General features: G+C 46.7%; 1 protein-coding gene across 1 annotated transcript in view; it reads left to right on the top strand.

The window, feature by feature from the left end:
• DYSF (dysferlin) overlaps positions 1-14,610 on the top strand; it is a 357,128-nt gene that overhangs the window by 319,501 nt on the left and 23,017 nt on the right. The window contains exon 53 of the mRNA XM_075066758.1: positions 1,481-1,622. Within this exon, the coding sequence (XP_074922859.1) occupies positions 1,481-1,622 (142 nt within the window). The remainder of the gene's footprint in view (positions 1-1,480; positions 1,623-14,610) is intronic.

The following is a 14,610-nucleotide window of genomic DNA, read 5'->3' as shown; positions in this document are numbered from 1 at the left end:
GAAGGAATTTTCATCTGAGGCAGATTGGCAGAGGCCCTCGAGTTTTTTTGCCTTCCTCTGCAGTGTGGGGCATGGGTCACTTGCTGGAGGATTTTCTGCAGCTTGAGGTCTTCAAACCACAATTTGGAGACATCAATAACTCAGACATAGGTTAGGGGTTTGTTATAGAAGTGGATGGGTAAGATTCTGTGGCCTGCTTTGTGCAGGAGGTCAGACTAGATGATCATAATGGTCCCTTCTGGCCTTAAAGTCTATAAGTCTAACATTCCTGTGAGGCCAATTGCACATGAGACACAAGTGACTTGGCGCTATGCCCTACTGTACAAAGGCACCTCTATCACAAGCCAGACTAGTGACTATGTATGGCTCCTAGTTGGCCTCCTATTAGAGCTCAGAGGCTACTGTAATGGGCTGGGTCCTTATAAGTAAAGATATACATATATATGGAGATACACCTATCTCGTAGAGCTGGAAGGAACCCTGAAAGGTCATTGAGTCCAGCCCCCTTCCTTCACTAGCAGGACAAAGTACTGATTTTGCCCCAAATCCCTAAGTGGCCCCCTCAAGGATTGAACTCACAACCCTGGGTTTAGCAGATGAATGCTCAAACCACTGAGCTATCTCATAGGCAGATGAGATAGGTCACAATCAGGACCCTAATACCTGAAATAACTAACTGCCTTTTGTTTGCAAGAAGCTAAGCTGCTATTTATTGTCTGTATGAAAGAAGCACCTAGAGCCCCAACAGAGACCAGGACCCCATAGTGCCAGGCACAATGGTCCTGTGTTATCACTAGTTCAGGTATGTCTACAAATACGTTAAGGGCTGTTACAAAGAGGACGGTGATCGATTGTTCTCCATGTCCACTGAAGGTAGGACAAGAAGTCATGAGCTTAATCTGCAACAAGTGAGATTTAGGTTGGATATTAGGAAAAACCTTTTTAATTCTAAAGTTAGTTCAGCTCTGGAACAGGCTTCCAAGGGAGGCTGCGGAATCCCCATCACTGGAGATTCTGAAGAACAGATTAGACAAACAGCTGTGGGGGATGATCAAAATTTACTTGATTCTGCCTCAGTGCAGGGGGCTGGACTTGATGATCTCCTGAGGTCCCTTCCAGCCCTTCATGTCTATGATTCTATGACAAAGATTTTTTTTACTTCTAATTTTGTATTAAATTTTGTACTAAATAAATGTATAATTTTGTGTTAAAATTTCTTACAGAAAGTTCTTTTGAAATTACTGACCCAAACTGTCAAAGCTCAAGTTAGGCTCCCTTATGTAGGTAGGTCCCAGGTCATTTAGGACTTTATAGGTAAAAAACAACATCTTAAAATCACTTGGAAACCAATAGGCAACCAATGGGCAATATGCCAATCATTGTTCCTTCAGTCATCTTTATATTTTCACCCATCAGTTTTAAGTGAGTTGCTCAAAGATCCTGTTTTCATTTCATTACTCAGTGTCTTTGTATTTTGCAGCTGGATGATTGGCCACGAGGAGAACAAACAGAAGACCGACGTGCATTACCGGTCTATGGGAGGCGAAGGGAATTTCAACTGGAGATTTGTCTTCCCTTTTGACTACCTTCCTGCTGAGCAAGTCTGTCACATTGCTAAAAAGGTGAGTCTCTTACATCCGCCTAGTTATAGTCCCTGGGGGACTGACTATACTTCTTGTTAGAGACAAGGTGGATGAGGCAATATCTTTTATTGGACCAACATTGTTGCTGAGAGAGAAAAGCTCAAAAGCGTGGTCTTGTAAAAGATATGACCTCACACACCTTGTCTCTCGTATCCTGAAACCAACACGGCTAGAACAATACCGCAAACAATGTGTGCTTGTTCTACCCAGCAAACAACACACTGAAGTTACGCAATGATATGCCTGCCATTGATCTGTTTTTACATAGGAAAGATGGGGGTGAAGGGAGGTTTTATAAATCCAGGAAACATTCATCTTCCTGTGAAAATTATGTAAAGGCAGCGTTAAGAGTGACACTTCTTCCCATCACGACAGAGTCAAATAGCAGGGTACTCGGAGAAGAGCAACTGTGACGGCCATTATCTTTGCCAACACTAGGATTGAACAAGCGACCTCTACGAGCAGGAGTCTCTGCAGCTTGAACCGAAGTCCAGGTGTCTCAAGTTGCGAGCTGTAACAGACTCTTAGCTTCTGTGGATCAGACATGTGTTGACTAGGGTGACCAGGTGTCTGGTTTTCGACTGGAACACCCAGCCGAAAAGGGATCCTACCAGCCCCACTCAGCACTGCTGACTGGGCCATTGATTGTTCAGTTGGTGGTGCCGCACAACAGGGCTAAACCAGGCTCCCTGCTAGCCTCCGCACCATGTGGCTCCTGGGAAGCAGCCGGCATGTCCCCCCTCTGGCTTCTATGCATAAGGGCAGCTAGGGGGCTTCGCATACTGCCCCAAGAGCTTTCCCCAGAGCTCCCATTGGCTGGGAACCTTTGGGGCAAGGCTGTTCGGTTTTGTGTGAGTAGAAAGTTGACCAGTAATTAGAGGGTAATTAACATGGAAAAACTTTCCAAGAGCCACGGTGGAGTCTCCATCACTAGCATTTTTTAAATCAAGATGGGATGTTTTTCTAAGAGTCCTGCTCTGGTTCAAACAGTAACTAATTCAGGGAAGTCCTATGGCTTGTGCTGTGCAGGAGGTCAAGTGATCACAATGGTCCCTTCTGGCCTTTAAATTGATGAATCAGTGGGTTACACAACAGCAGTGGTTAAGGGGTTAGAGCAGGGGTTCTCAAGCTTCATTGTACCGTGACCCCCTTCTGACAACAAAAATTACTACATTACCCCAGGAGGGGGAACAGAAGTCTGAGCCTGCTCGAGCCCCACTGTCCTGGGTAGGGGGGTCAAAGCCCGAGCCCCACTGCGCCAGGCAGGGGGTCCAAAGCTGAAACCCAAGGGCTTCACCCCAGGCAGGGGGCCTGTAACCTGAGCCCCATTACCCACAGCTGAAACCCTGGGGCTTTTGCTTCAGTCTTGGGTGGTGGGGCTCGGGCTTTGGTCCTGGGCCCCAGCAAGTCTGAGCCAGCCCTGGTGACCCCATTAAAATGGGGTCGCGACCCACTTTGGAGTCCCAACCCCCAGTTTGAGAACCACTGGGTTAGATGAACTGACTCTGGAGAAGGGGTTCTGGACATATGAGGCAGCAAAGTGCTAGTAAAAGACAGCCACAAGGGGGATCTAACAGGCCTTCAGAGGGCACTCGACTTACCTCATGTGTGTCCAGCTGTAGCAGTGAACCCAGAGATGAGGAAATTGTCATCACAATCCTGAATTGGGGCCAAATATATAATGATGGTCCTCAGCACTGTGCTGCTGATCAAGCTAAAAATAGTCAATTATCTTCATAACGTGACTAGGCAAAAATGAAAGGAGGGAAGAACCTACAGATATTGGAAGGGGATAGGTGTCAGGGAAGCCTAGGAGCAGTCAGGTGTGCGGATGGGTAGAGCTAGACATGCTTGGATTAAATTAAGGAAAATATAGGCAGAATATCCAGGAATACTTTCCGGGGGAGGGGTGTGAGATCTATTCTACTTTGCCCCAAATCCCCCACCCCAGTTCTCCCCAGAAGGTGTTTTTTTAAAATGGGTCCCATCTCTCTCTTCAGGATTTGGCTTGCTTTGGGGTATCATTATGTAACCTGCACACCTCCTGGGTGTGCTGTTCTGTCCCACATAGTGGTGCCGAGACCACTTAGTGAGAGATTAATGAGTCTGCTCTACAGGCTTAGCTAAGGGCCATATGGCTTTTAGCTCATGCTGTAGAGGCTCATGCACTAAGCTCCAGAGGTCCCAGGTTTGATCCCCCCTGCCAGTGACAGGGATCTGTAGGCATTATAAGTGGGGGCTCATCCAGGATTTCCACTGGGAAGTCTCTGATGCTCGGGACGTGCTTCCTCAGCTAGGGGAAGTATGTAACCCTACGCACCTCCTGGGTGTGGTGTCTGTCCCGTCTAGTGGTGCTGAGACCACTTAGAGAAAGATATTAATGAGTCTGCTCTACAGCCATATGGCTTTTAGCTCATGTGGTGGAGGCTCATGCATTTAGCTCACGAGGTCCCAGGTTCGATCCCACCTGCCGACAACTGGGGTCTGTCGGTGTTACAATTACAAACTCCAGTACTGAATTAATCCTCCCACAGGAGTTCTTGTCTCCATCACGCTGCCCTACCAATAAGAACTTGGTCTCCTTGTGCACTCAGCCATTGGTCTCTCTGCCTAAGAAATCTTCTTGGAGTGTGGTCATTTGCCTGGATGTGAGCTAGATTAGGAGCTGCTCTCCCAATTCCTTTCACAGCAAGAGAACGTTCTGGAGTTAGATGGATTGGAGCCAGTGCTTTGGTGTAAAAGACTCCTTAGTTCCATTACCAATCCCCTGAGCTAGCCACCCCCTTCCTGCCTCCGTGAAGGTGCCCAGTTTCAATGCGAATCGCTGGATAGTTAAGCTGATCGACAGAATCATAGCTCTACTCATTTCACGCTTCATGTTAAACAAATCAAAAGTACAGTGTGTAGCACATTCAATTATCCCCTTTGAAAAAGCAAAGCCCCCCCGCTAAACCCTTTAAGAAAATACATCCCACTGTGCTGATATTGATTCTTCTCTGACCACATGTCTGCCAACACTGCATCAGAAAATAAACAGCTTGTAAAATAGCTCTGTAAAGGCAAAAATAATGAATGAAAAACCATGCTTTGTGTTTGCAGGACACATTCCACTCCTGCAATTTTTGATCTCGCCATGTGCTGTTTGAACTCCGGGTTCATTACGGCTGCTGTAAAAAGCCCATGCACTGATCTTTAAATACAGCCATAGAAAGCGGAATTTAAATCAAAATGGTCCGACAGCAAATTCTAAGCAGCTAAAAGCCACCTGCGCCCAGGCCTCCTAGAGGTGGCATCAAGATGAGAGCACTGCAGAGAAGAGTGCTGGCATTGGCTTTTCGCTCCTTTGTTTGTCCCGGGTAGAACTCTGAGCTCCCCATTGAGAGATGGACCTCGGAATGCAAAATTCAGATCCGGATTGCAAATATTCTTCTTAAAATTCAGGGAAAATCAAATGACGAGGTTTGCTTAAGGCTTGTCTCTGCTTGTAATAGCGTAATGAATCATCAAAGGAAGAGATGCATAAAAATCCATTGAATCCTCTTCCTCATTCCTCTGCCAGTGCAAAATCGGTTCCTACAGACTTTCCTCCAGGGCTTTGGCTAGTTTTGTTTTAAACAATGAGCTTTCTGCTACTTCCCTTGGGGGAGCACTCCGCAGACTAATGGATCTCACCCATAGAAAATGTCCTAATACTCACCCTGAATGTTCTTCCTCTACTTCCCCTTCATATTGTGTGATTCTTCTATAGCAGTGGGCTCCAAAGACCTAGATGAGGGCTGGGTGCTATATAAACATATAGGGAGACGCCACCCCTACTTCAATCTTATTTAAGACAAGACAGAGGAAGTGGGTATAACAAATGAGAGTGGGTAGTTGGGATGGGAGCGGATGGATAACAGTGCTAAGAATCAGTGGTTACGTAGGATAGCCGGAGGCATGCCTTGACGGTTCTGAGACATTTAAATGTAGGATGTGTGTGTAAATTAATACGCCTCCAGCTTATCAAAGTGCATCAGCACATGTTTAAGTCCCTGTTGAAATCCTCTGCTTGAATGCTTTGCTGAATCAGGGCCCAGATATAGCAGCAAACTTGACCGGTTTTCTACATAGCCGTTATCAGTTGGCAGTTTCCTGTAGGCATCACGGTAGCAGAGGGTCTTAAGAAGGATCTGAAGTGAAGCGGGAGCGGCACTGTGGACTAGTGGAAGAAGTGGGCAAGAAGGAGACTGACATCGAAAGACTTGTTTTTTTCCCATGACTCCTAGCTTCACCCGTGTTCAGCTGAGAATGAATCCCTCTCCCTCCCCCATGTGTAAACCCTCCCAGCCCTCATCCTACCTCCCTTCCTGGTAAGTTGGTTCCGCCAAGTAATTCCTGTCGATTCACTGCAATTTGTTGATGTCTTCCTGGTAGCAACTGCCCAGGAGTGTTGTGGGCCAGAATCTCTTTTGGGGTAACTTGGCCATTGCATTCCATGGAGCTAAGCAGATGTATGCCAGCCTGCGGTCAGGGGGAAGAGCCAGAGACTCTGTGAAGTCCATTATGGACTTTGCTGTTGCTATTGATTCTATGTGGAAGGTGCTCTGCTACTGGGACAGCACTATAAAATCCTAAGACAAGTCGGTAGACAGACAGATCTGGCTCAGTATGCTCATCACATATCCCCCGGGAGTTTATCCCTTGAGTTATGCAGACAGTTACCCGTTTCTTACCCGTTTCTTTCCTCCTTACAAAAAATAACCAGAATTACAATGACTGGAGCTACCACACCATAGCCTTCTCGTGCTATATGGTGATTTTCACCTTGAAAGATACCAAAGCTCCTTGAAGAACTTAGGTTCTGAGCACCCTCTGTAGGATGCCGGGGAATCTCAGCTAACACTGGATTCATACATTGAGGGCCTGCAGGGTCAGTGGCACATTCTTTAAAGCCCTTTCTTTTGAAAATGTTTGCATGAGGTCATGTAAATCATAGAATCATAGAATATCAGGGTTGGAAGGGACCTCAGGAGGTCATCTAGTCCTACCCCCTACTAAAAGCTGGACCAATCCCAACTAAATCATCCCAGCCAGGGCCTTAAAAACCACTAAGCCCAGTGCTTCACCACCCTCCTAGTGAAATAGTGTTTCCTAATATCCAACCTAGACCTCCCCCACTGCAACTTGAGACTATTGCTCCTTGTTAAGTCATCTGCCATCACTGAGAACAGTCTAGATCCATCCTCTTTGAAATCCCCCTTCAGGTAGTTGAAGGCTGCTATCAAATCCCCCCTCACTCTTCTCCTCTGCACGCTAAACAATTCCAGTTCCCTCAGCCTTTCCTCATAAGTCATGTGGTCCAGCCCGCTGATCATTTTCATTGCCCTCTGCTGGACACTCTCCAATTTGTCCACATCCTTTTTGTAGTGGAGCCCCCAAAACTGGACACGACAGTTGAAATGTGGCCTCACCAGTGCCAAATAGAAGGGAATAATTACTTCCCTCGATCTGGTGGTAGTGCTCCTATTAATTCAGCCCAATATGCTGTTAGCCTTCTTGGCAACAAGGGCGCACTGCTGACTCATATCCAGCTTCTCATCCACTGTAATCCCCAGGTCCTTTTCTGCAGATCTACTGTTTAGCCACTCAGTCCCCAGCCTGTAGCAGTGCCTGGGATTCTTCTGTCCTAAGTGCAGGACTCTGCACTTGTCCTTGTTGAGCCTCATCAGATTTCTTTTGGCCAATCCTACAATTTGTCTAGGTCACTCTGGACCCTGTTCCTACCCTCCAGCATATCTACCTCTCCCTCCAGTTTAGTGTCATCTGCAAATTTGCTGAGGATGCAATCCATCCCATCATCCAGATCATAAATAAAGATATTGAACAAAACTGGCCCCAGGACTGAACCCTGGGTACTCTGCTTGATACCAGCTTCCAGCTACACATCGAGCCACTGATCAGTATCCGTTGAGCCTGACAATCTAGCCAGCTTTCTATCCACCTTTTCTTTCTTCTCATGATTAGAGCTGGTTGGAAAATACAAGTTTCTTCCTGTGACATAGTGTGCACAAAACATTTTTGTTCGAAATTTTTAGTGGAAAATTGTGATTTTTTTCAATTGAAAAAAATTCAAACTGAATTTTACATTTTGTTCAAATTTTCATTTCATTTTGGTTATCAAAAATTGGGATAAAACCAGTAATTGATTTTCAGTATGGAGATTTTTTTCCTCCCTTTCCTGCTTTTTGCCCTCCTTTTCCAGTGGAAAAAAAATAAGGAGAATGTAAAATACAGGATTCAAAGATGATATGAAGGAACCTGAAAACTGAATATATTTTGGTTTTTGAAAAATGAAATGAAAATTTCAAGCTGAAACAAAAAAATTCAGTTTGTTTCCATTGGAAAAATCAAAATTTTCATCAAATCTAACATTTGCATGTCGATGAAAAATATTTCAGCTGAAAAATTTCAACCAGCTCTATTTCTGATTATTGACTTTATTAATAATAAAAGAAACTAATGTATACAGAAATGGATAACATAGCAAGAAGCTGGAGGGCAAAAATGTACGAGGAATATGATATGCTAGACATTACTGAAAGATAGTGGAATGACAAAAGTGACTCAAACACTCTGGTACCTGGCTATCAATTGTATAGAAAGGACAGACTGCAGAGACTGAGGAATTAGCACTATGCCAAATACATTGCATAGACTGCAGTGAGGCACAATTCTGGAGTAGAGAGCACCATGCTGTAGGGTCTGGAGAAGGGGTGGGCAAATTTTTGGCCTGATGGCAACATCTAGGTGGGAAAATTGTATGCAGGGCCATGATTGTAGGGCCGGAGCAGGAGGATGGGGTGTGGGAGGGAGTTTGGGGTGCAGGAGGGGTGTGGGGTGTGGCAGGGGGCTCAGGGCAGGGGGTTGGGCTACAGGAGGGGTGTGGCAGGGGGTAAGGAAGCTCATGGCAGAGGGTTGGGCTGTGGGGTGCAGGAGGGGTTCGAGGTGCGGGCTCTGGCCCGGTGCTGCTTACCTCAAGTGGCACCGGGGTGGCAGCAGCGTGCAGCGAGGCTAAGGCCAGCTCCCTGCCTGCCCTGGCCCCGCGCTATTCACAGAAGTGGCCAGCATGTCCAGCAGTGGCTCCTGGAGGTAGGGTGAGGTAGGCAGCTGTGCTGCGAGCTGTCCTCACTTGTGGGTACCACCCTCAAAGCTCCCATTGGCGGTTCCCTGTTTCTGGCCAATGGAGCTCTCTGCCTCTCCCCTCCCCTAGGAGCCACAGGGATGTGGTACCGGCCACTTCCGGGAGCAGTGTGGGGCTAGGGCAGGGAGGGAGCCTGCCTTAGCCCCACTGTGCCACAGGGCTGGCAATCCCACAGGCTGGATTGAAAGCCCTGACAGGTTGGATCCGGCCTGTGGGCCATAGTTTGCCCTCCCCTGGTCTGGATAATAAAAATCCCAAATCTATTATTATTAATAATAATTATTAATAATAATATATTTAACATTTAGAGAGTGATGACGACTACAGACTCCCATTAGCTCTTGACTCCATTGTGCTAAGCACTGCACAGTCACATAGTAATAACAGTATATTGCGCATGGGGTTAAGGTGCCAGCTTCCTGATCAGGGAAAGGACTTTGAGGGTAGAATTTTAATGGAGACTGTTACTACCAATCCCAAGAATTAAAAATGATGTCAGTTCCCCTCAAAATCATGAGGTTGGCTTAAAAATCAAGAGAATTTAAAAATAAGAAATGTTGGGTTCTTTTCATCTGCCTTCTAGTTTTTGAGCCTGAAGAGGTCACATTTCCAAGCTTTTGTTTGTTACCAGGAAGGCTAGAAACTGAATTTTTGTGAAAAGTGAAAACTGAGATTCTCTTGCAGTCACCTGACTCCAAGAGCTGAGGCTTGAAGAAAAACACTAAGGATAGTGAAACGCTGGATAAAATTGTGAAAGTTGGCAACAGTAGTCAGAGTTCAAAGAGGCAACATAGTCAAATGAAACAGTAGTAATGGATGATTTCAGCTGCCTACTTATTAGAAATCGATGAAATGTCCCAGTGGGACAAGGTTCAGAGAAGCCAGGGAAGAATTGCTCCCTGGAACAGTTAGTTCTTGTCACAAGAGGAGGGGCTCAGCTGCCACAAGAAAAAGCAGAAAGCCAACCACCAATGAAATGTCCCCCTGTGGAGCAGCCATGAGGAAAAAATGCAGGCTGTGGGGCCAAAGAAGAAGCTCTTTCCTCCAGGCACAGTCTGAAACAAGCCAGACTTTCTTCAAAGCTACAGATTGGAAACCAGCAGTCCAGGGTCACGTGGCCTCAGAGAAAATGCTCTTGACTTTGTATTTGATAGAACATAAACAGCCCAGAAGAACTGCAGCCCTGTCAACACTTTGCTAGCGAGAGGAATAACTTCTTATGCCTCCCTCCTGTATAAGTCACAATCATAAAACATTTACACATCACCCCCTCTCCAAACCTCTGCAAAACAAAACTGACGGTCATTCACCCGCTTTTCCCTCCCGGGCTTGCAAAATTGTTGCAAAGGGTAATTTTATAGTGCACCTTTGCAGCAAGGTTTAATCATCGAGGCAAATTTCTCACTGCTTCAAAATAGCCCATAAATGTAGCTATGCATCAAATTCCTCCCCTTTCCCCTCCACCTGATCCTTTTTCACAGCCTAGTTTCCAGGTTTGTTCCACAGTGTCCCCTGGTTCACATGGCTCCTAGGAGGAGCGTTCTCCTGCTGGCCAAACCACACTGACGGTATTTTTCCACAAGAAAGGCCAAGCTGTACCGATTGTGCAAACTCTGTGTGCTGTATCTGAATCCGCCAAGCGCCCATCGTGCATGAGTCATCCTTAGTCAGGCAGCAAGCCTCACGGAAGGTAGGGTTGATCATGTGAGTAAAAGCTGTAGTGTTGGACGGTGAATGTGCTTATCGCCGACCAAAAGTTGAGGGCCAGATTCCGATATCCTGGCTGAGCAGTAACTGAGTACGTGAGCAATCCCATTGTGCCAGATTCTGCTGCCCAGACTCAACAGCACCTTATTCCATGTGTTGTTATTGGCATTACAGTAGCAATGAGAGGCTGAGATCAGGGCCCCAATACAGTCTGTGCCTAGAGGAGCTACAGTCTAAACCGACAAAGGGTTTTGGGGGGATGCAGAGATAGAGAGAGGACCTTGCCTAGGTCACACACAGTTCAGGAGTAGAGACCAGGTCTACCAACACCCAAGTCTGCACCCTTCTGCTTTCCGTATGGTTGAATTCGATGGGTCTATGCCCGGAATAATGACCTGCTCAGGCCAGGTCTACACTGGTGAACTTACAGCGGTACTGAAGCAGCTGCACCGCTGTAAGATGGCTCACGTAGCCACACTGTGCCGACGGGAGAGACCTCTTCTGCCCACATAATAAAACCAGCTCAGCGAGCAGTGGTAGCTGTGTTGGCAGGAGACGCTCTCCCAGCACCATAGCTCTGTTCACACCGGCGCTTCCGCCAGTGTCACTTATGTCACTCAGGAATATGGGGTTTTTCACACCCCTGAGTGACGTAAGTTACCCAGACAGAAGTGGGTAGTGTAGACAAGTTCTACATATGAGTAAGGACATTAGAATCAGGCCCACTGAAATAAAAATGGGAGCGCCCATGGAGCATGAGCTAGCGTGGCGGGACTTGGCTCACAGATGGGGCCCCAGCGTTCGGTTTGTTGTGAATTCTTTGTGTCACCCTATGAATTGCGAATAGATTCTATATTTCGTCCCCGTTCCCGACATCATTTTTTTCAGTGGCAAAAAATATGGAATCTGCTGGTGAAGGTCAATTAAATGCCACTTGCTTTTCACTGTGGCAGATACTGTGAAATTGAACATACAGCGATATCTTTGGCTTCTATGATATGTTCACCCTTAGAGCCTGGGGACGAGTTATCCTCTAAGTCTCTGCTCCTCTTGGCAGGAGCTCCGCCTCCTTCCTTCTCGTGAGCAAAAGGAGGCCACTACCACATCCGGCATTTAAAGGGGTAGGGCAGCATTTTGAAACTCAGGTCCCTTGGAGTTAGGCCCTTCCCATAACTGGGAGTTACAGGTGCTCAGATCTTCCCAAAATGAGGTTGCATAGTGTAGGTACCTAAAACAGGGATTTGAGTGGCTCACTTTAAGACACCCACGTTTTAACCATATCTCTTTTGTAAGTTGGCCCTCCATATTCATAACACTTCCCAGAGGACCCTCTCCTGTGGATTCCCCTTTGGGTAGCTAAGAGTCCCTCTGCAGGGTAGGACATGATCAAAATGTAGGAAAGGAAAGACTCAGGTACCGGTCATTTTTAGCGGTTTTAATTTAGAATAAGTTATTAGCTGGGGAAATGACTCCCCTCTCCCGTCCCCTTGAAAAAACACACATTTAACCAGTTTCTCGGAGGACAAAGTGAAAAAAATGGAAGTTTCCATTTATTATTTTATAATTTTTCTGGATTCTAAAATATTTAAGATGCATAAATAAAACACCCCATTTCAAAACCATCAATGTGTTTTTACAAAGTCAGCAGAGGGTTGGAGATAAATTGAAATACAACCTTCCAGGGGGATCTCTTAAATGAAGGGAGTATCAATGGGGTTTAAATGCTCCCTCCCCCCATCACCACCCCTGGTCAATTATTTATGTTTTTATGGAGTCTGACACATTCTTTTTACTTATATTGCTTGATATAATGAATGCGAGGTTTGTAGCTCCAGTGATGAATTTATTGCGGGGCAAATGTTTCATGAATAATGCCCATGTTTCCTGGTTTTAATTAAATCAAGTTCCATTTATGATAGTGCCATGTTGAGATGGGATGGTGTGAATTCTTCACCCTGGCTCTTAATGAGAACATTCAACAGAGATCGTGGTCCTGACCCTGCGTTCCCTATGTGAGCAATACTCCATGGATTAGATCCAGGAATTATGAAGCCTTCACTGTCCGTGCACCTCCATCTCGCTCTACTGAGACACCACACTCCTAACCTGCAGGCACTTTCTAATTGCCTAGTACCGGGCCCTTTTTGAGAGGACACCGACCAATTGTACCAAATTAAGTGGCAGTTTTTTTGACGTGGGCCAATATCCATGATCAACTAGGATGATGCCAACACAAGCTCCATCTCACTTGCAGCCTACATGGGGCGTGAACCCAAGTTTCCAGAGGGAAGATTTGCAAACAGCAAAGCTGGCTGGTGGTGAATGGAGGAAGAGCACCATATCTAACAGAAAGTGCAGGGAACATTTAGATAGTCACAGTGCAATTTCTTACGTCAGCATATGGTCAGAGCACCAGGACTAACATCCCAGTTCTTGAAAAAAGTGCCATGGGATCTTTAATGACTAGGTGTTCAAGGCCTACGAATCTTCTGGTGGGACCATTACAGAAATATTAGTGGGACTGTCACAGGGTCACTCACCACACTGGTGCCTCCTGCTGGGCATTTTGGGAACTAGCTCAGTCCCAGTGGGTGCACCCTCGGGTGGTGGTGGCTTTCCCGTTCTCGCCTCCGTCTGCAGAGCCATTATGGCTCCTTCCTCTCGGCGTCTGCTTCGTGGCACAGCCCACTGGCCGAGTCACCATCCAGTTTCTCTCCCTGCCGGGGGACTCCTCCAACATGAGTCCAGCCACTCCTCACAGCAGCTTGGCAGTCCACAGCCTGGCTGCTCCTTCAACGGCTGGGGGAGGGGGACAGGCCCACCCACTACTCTGGGCCCCGGGACCCTGCAAACAGAAGCTTCCTGCTGCCTCTTCCTTCCAGCTTACCGTCTCTATTCCCTGGGGCACTTCCCCTCAGCTTCAGTTCCTTCTGCTCCTGCCTCTGGCTCCAGCTCCTTTACCCTCTTCCCAGGGCCTCCAGCCTGTAAGTCTTGGCAGCCCATCAGAGCTCTCCCTAGCTTCCCCCGGTCCCTGCTAGCACCTGCCCTTCCCCTGGTGCTGGTCTCTCTGTAGCCCCCTAGGAAGCCAGTCTTCTCCCAAGGGCTCCCTACAGCAGACTCCCTCGCTTTGGTCTGCAGCTTCCTTTTATTTGGGCCTGCTGGACCCTGATTGCCTGTTTCCCCTGCAGCCACTCCTTTGGCTGCCCACCACTCTGCCTCCATAGGTTGATTTTAATCCTCTTAGGGCCAGTGCAGGGCAGGAGCCCTGTGACAGGGACCAAGACTCATCTGGTGGGACCATTCCTGGAATACCGTATCCAGTTCTGTGGTTCACACTTCAAAAGATGATAAAAAATTGGAAGGGTTCAAAAAAACTCACAAGAATGATTTGAGATCTGAAAATCATGCCGTCCAGTGAGAGGCTGAAGAAACTTTAATCTATTTAGTTTATGAAAGAGAAGGTTAAAAGGTAACTTGATCAAAGGCTGTACAGCTATGTATGTGGAAGAGATTTCTGACAGCAGATTGCTCTTTAATCTAGCAGAATGAGATCCAGTGGCTGGAAGCAGAAGGGAAACAAATTCAGACTAGAAATAAGGCATACATTTAAACATGGATGGTAATTTGGGATATGGTGCAGTTCTCCATCATGCGCAGCCATTCAGTCAAGACTCAGTATCTTTCTATAAGATCTCCCATAGCCCAAACAGAAATTGTGGTCTTCATGCAGGAATTGCAGGGTGAGAGTCTCTGGCCTCTGTTATACAGGAGGTCAGACTGAATGATTATGATTGTTTCTTGAGGCCTTAAAATGTATGAATCCAAAAGAGAGATCCTTCAGCAGCATAGTACCTGTTACCACCCTTCGAGGTCATTGGCACTGGGTGGTCTAGGCAGCAGGAGACACCTACACCACCACTGAATGTCTCCCATCCATCCATTGACTAAGGCCAGTGCTTATAACACTAATGAGATTACAGTCTGTGGTAGAGTGGCTGCATTCACTGAGGGAGCTAAGGACACACAATGTGTGAAATGACGATTGCCACTGTGTTCCTCTTTCTGCTCAACATCTTTTCT

The sequence above is a fragment of the Chelonoidis abingdonii genome, chromosome 5 (genome assembly GCF_003597395.2).
Source record: "Chelonoidis abingdonii isolate Lonesome George chromosome 5, CheloAbing_2.0, whole genome shotgun sequence".
NCBI lineage: Eukaryota > Metazoa > Chordata > Testudines > Testudinidae > Chelonoidis > Chelonoidis abingdonii.
This window is presented reverse-complemented; position numbering and strand designations above follow the sequence as displayed.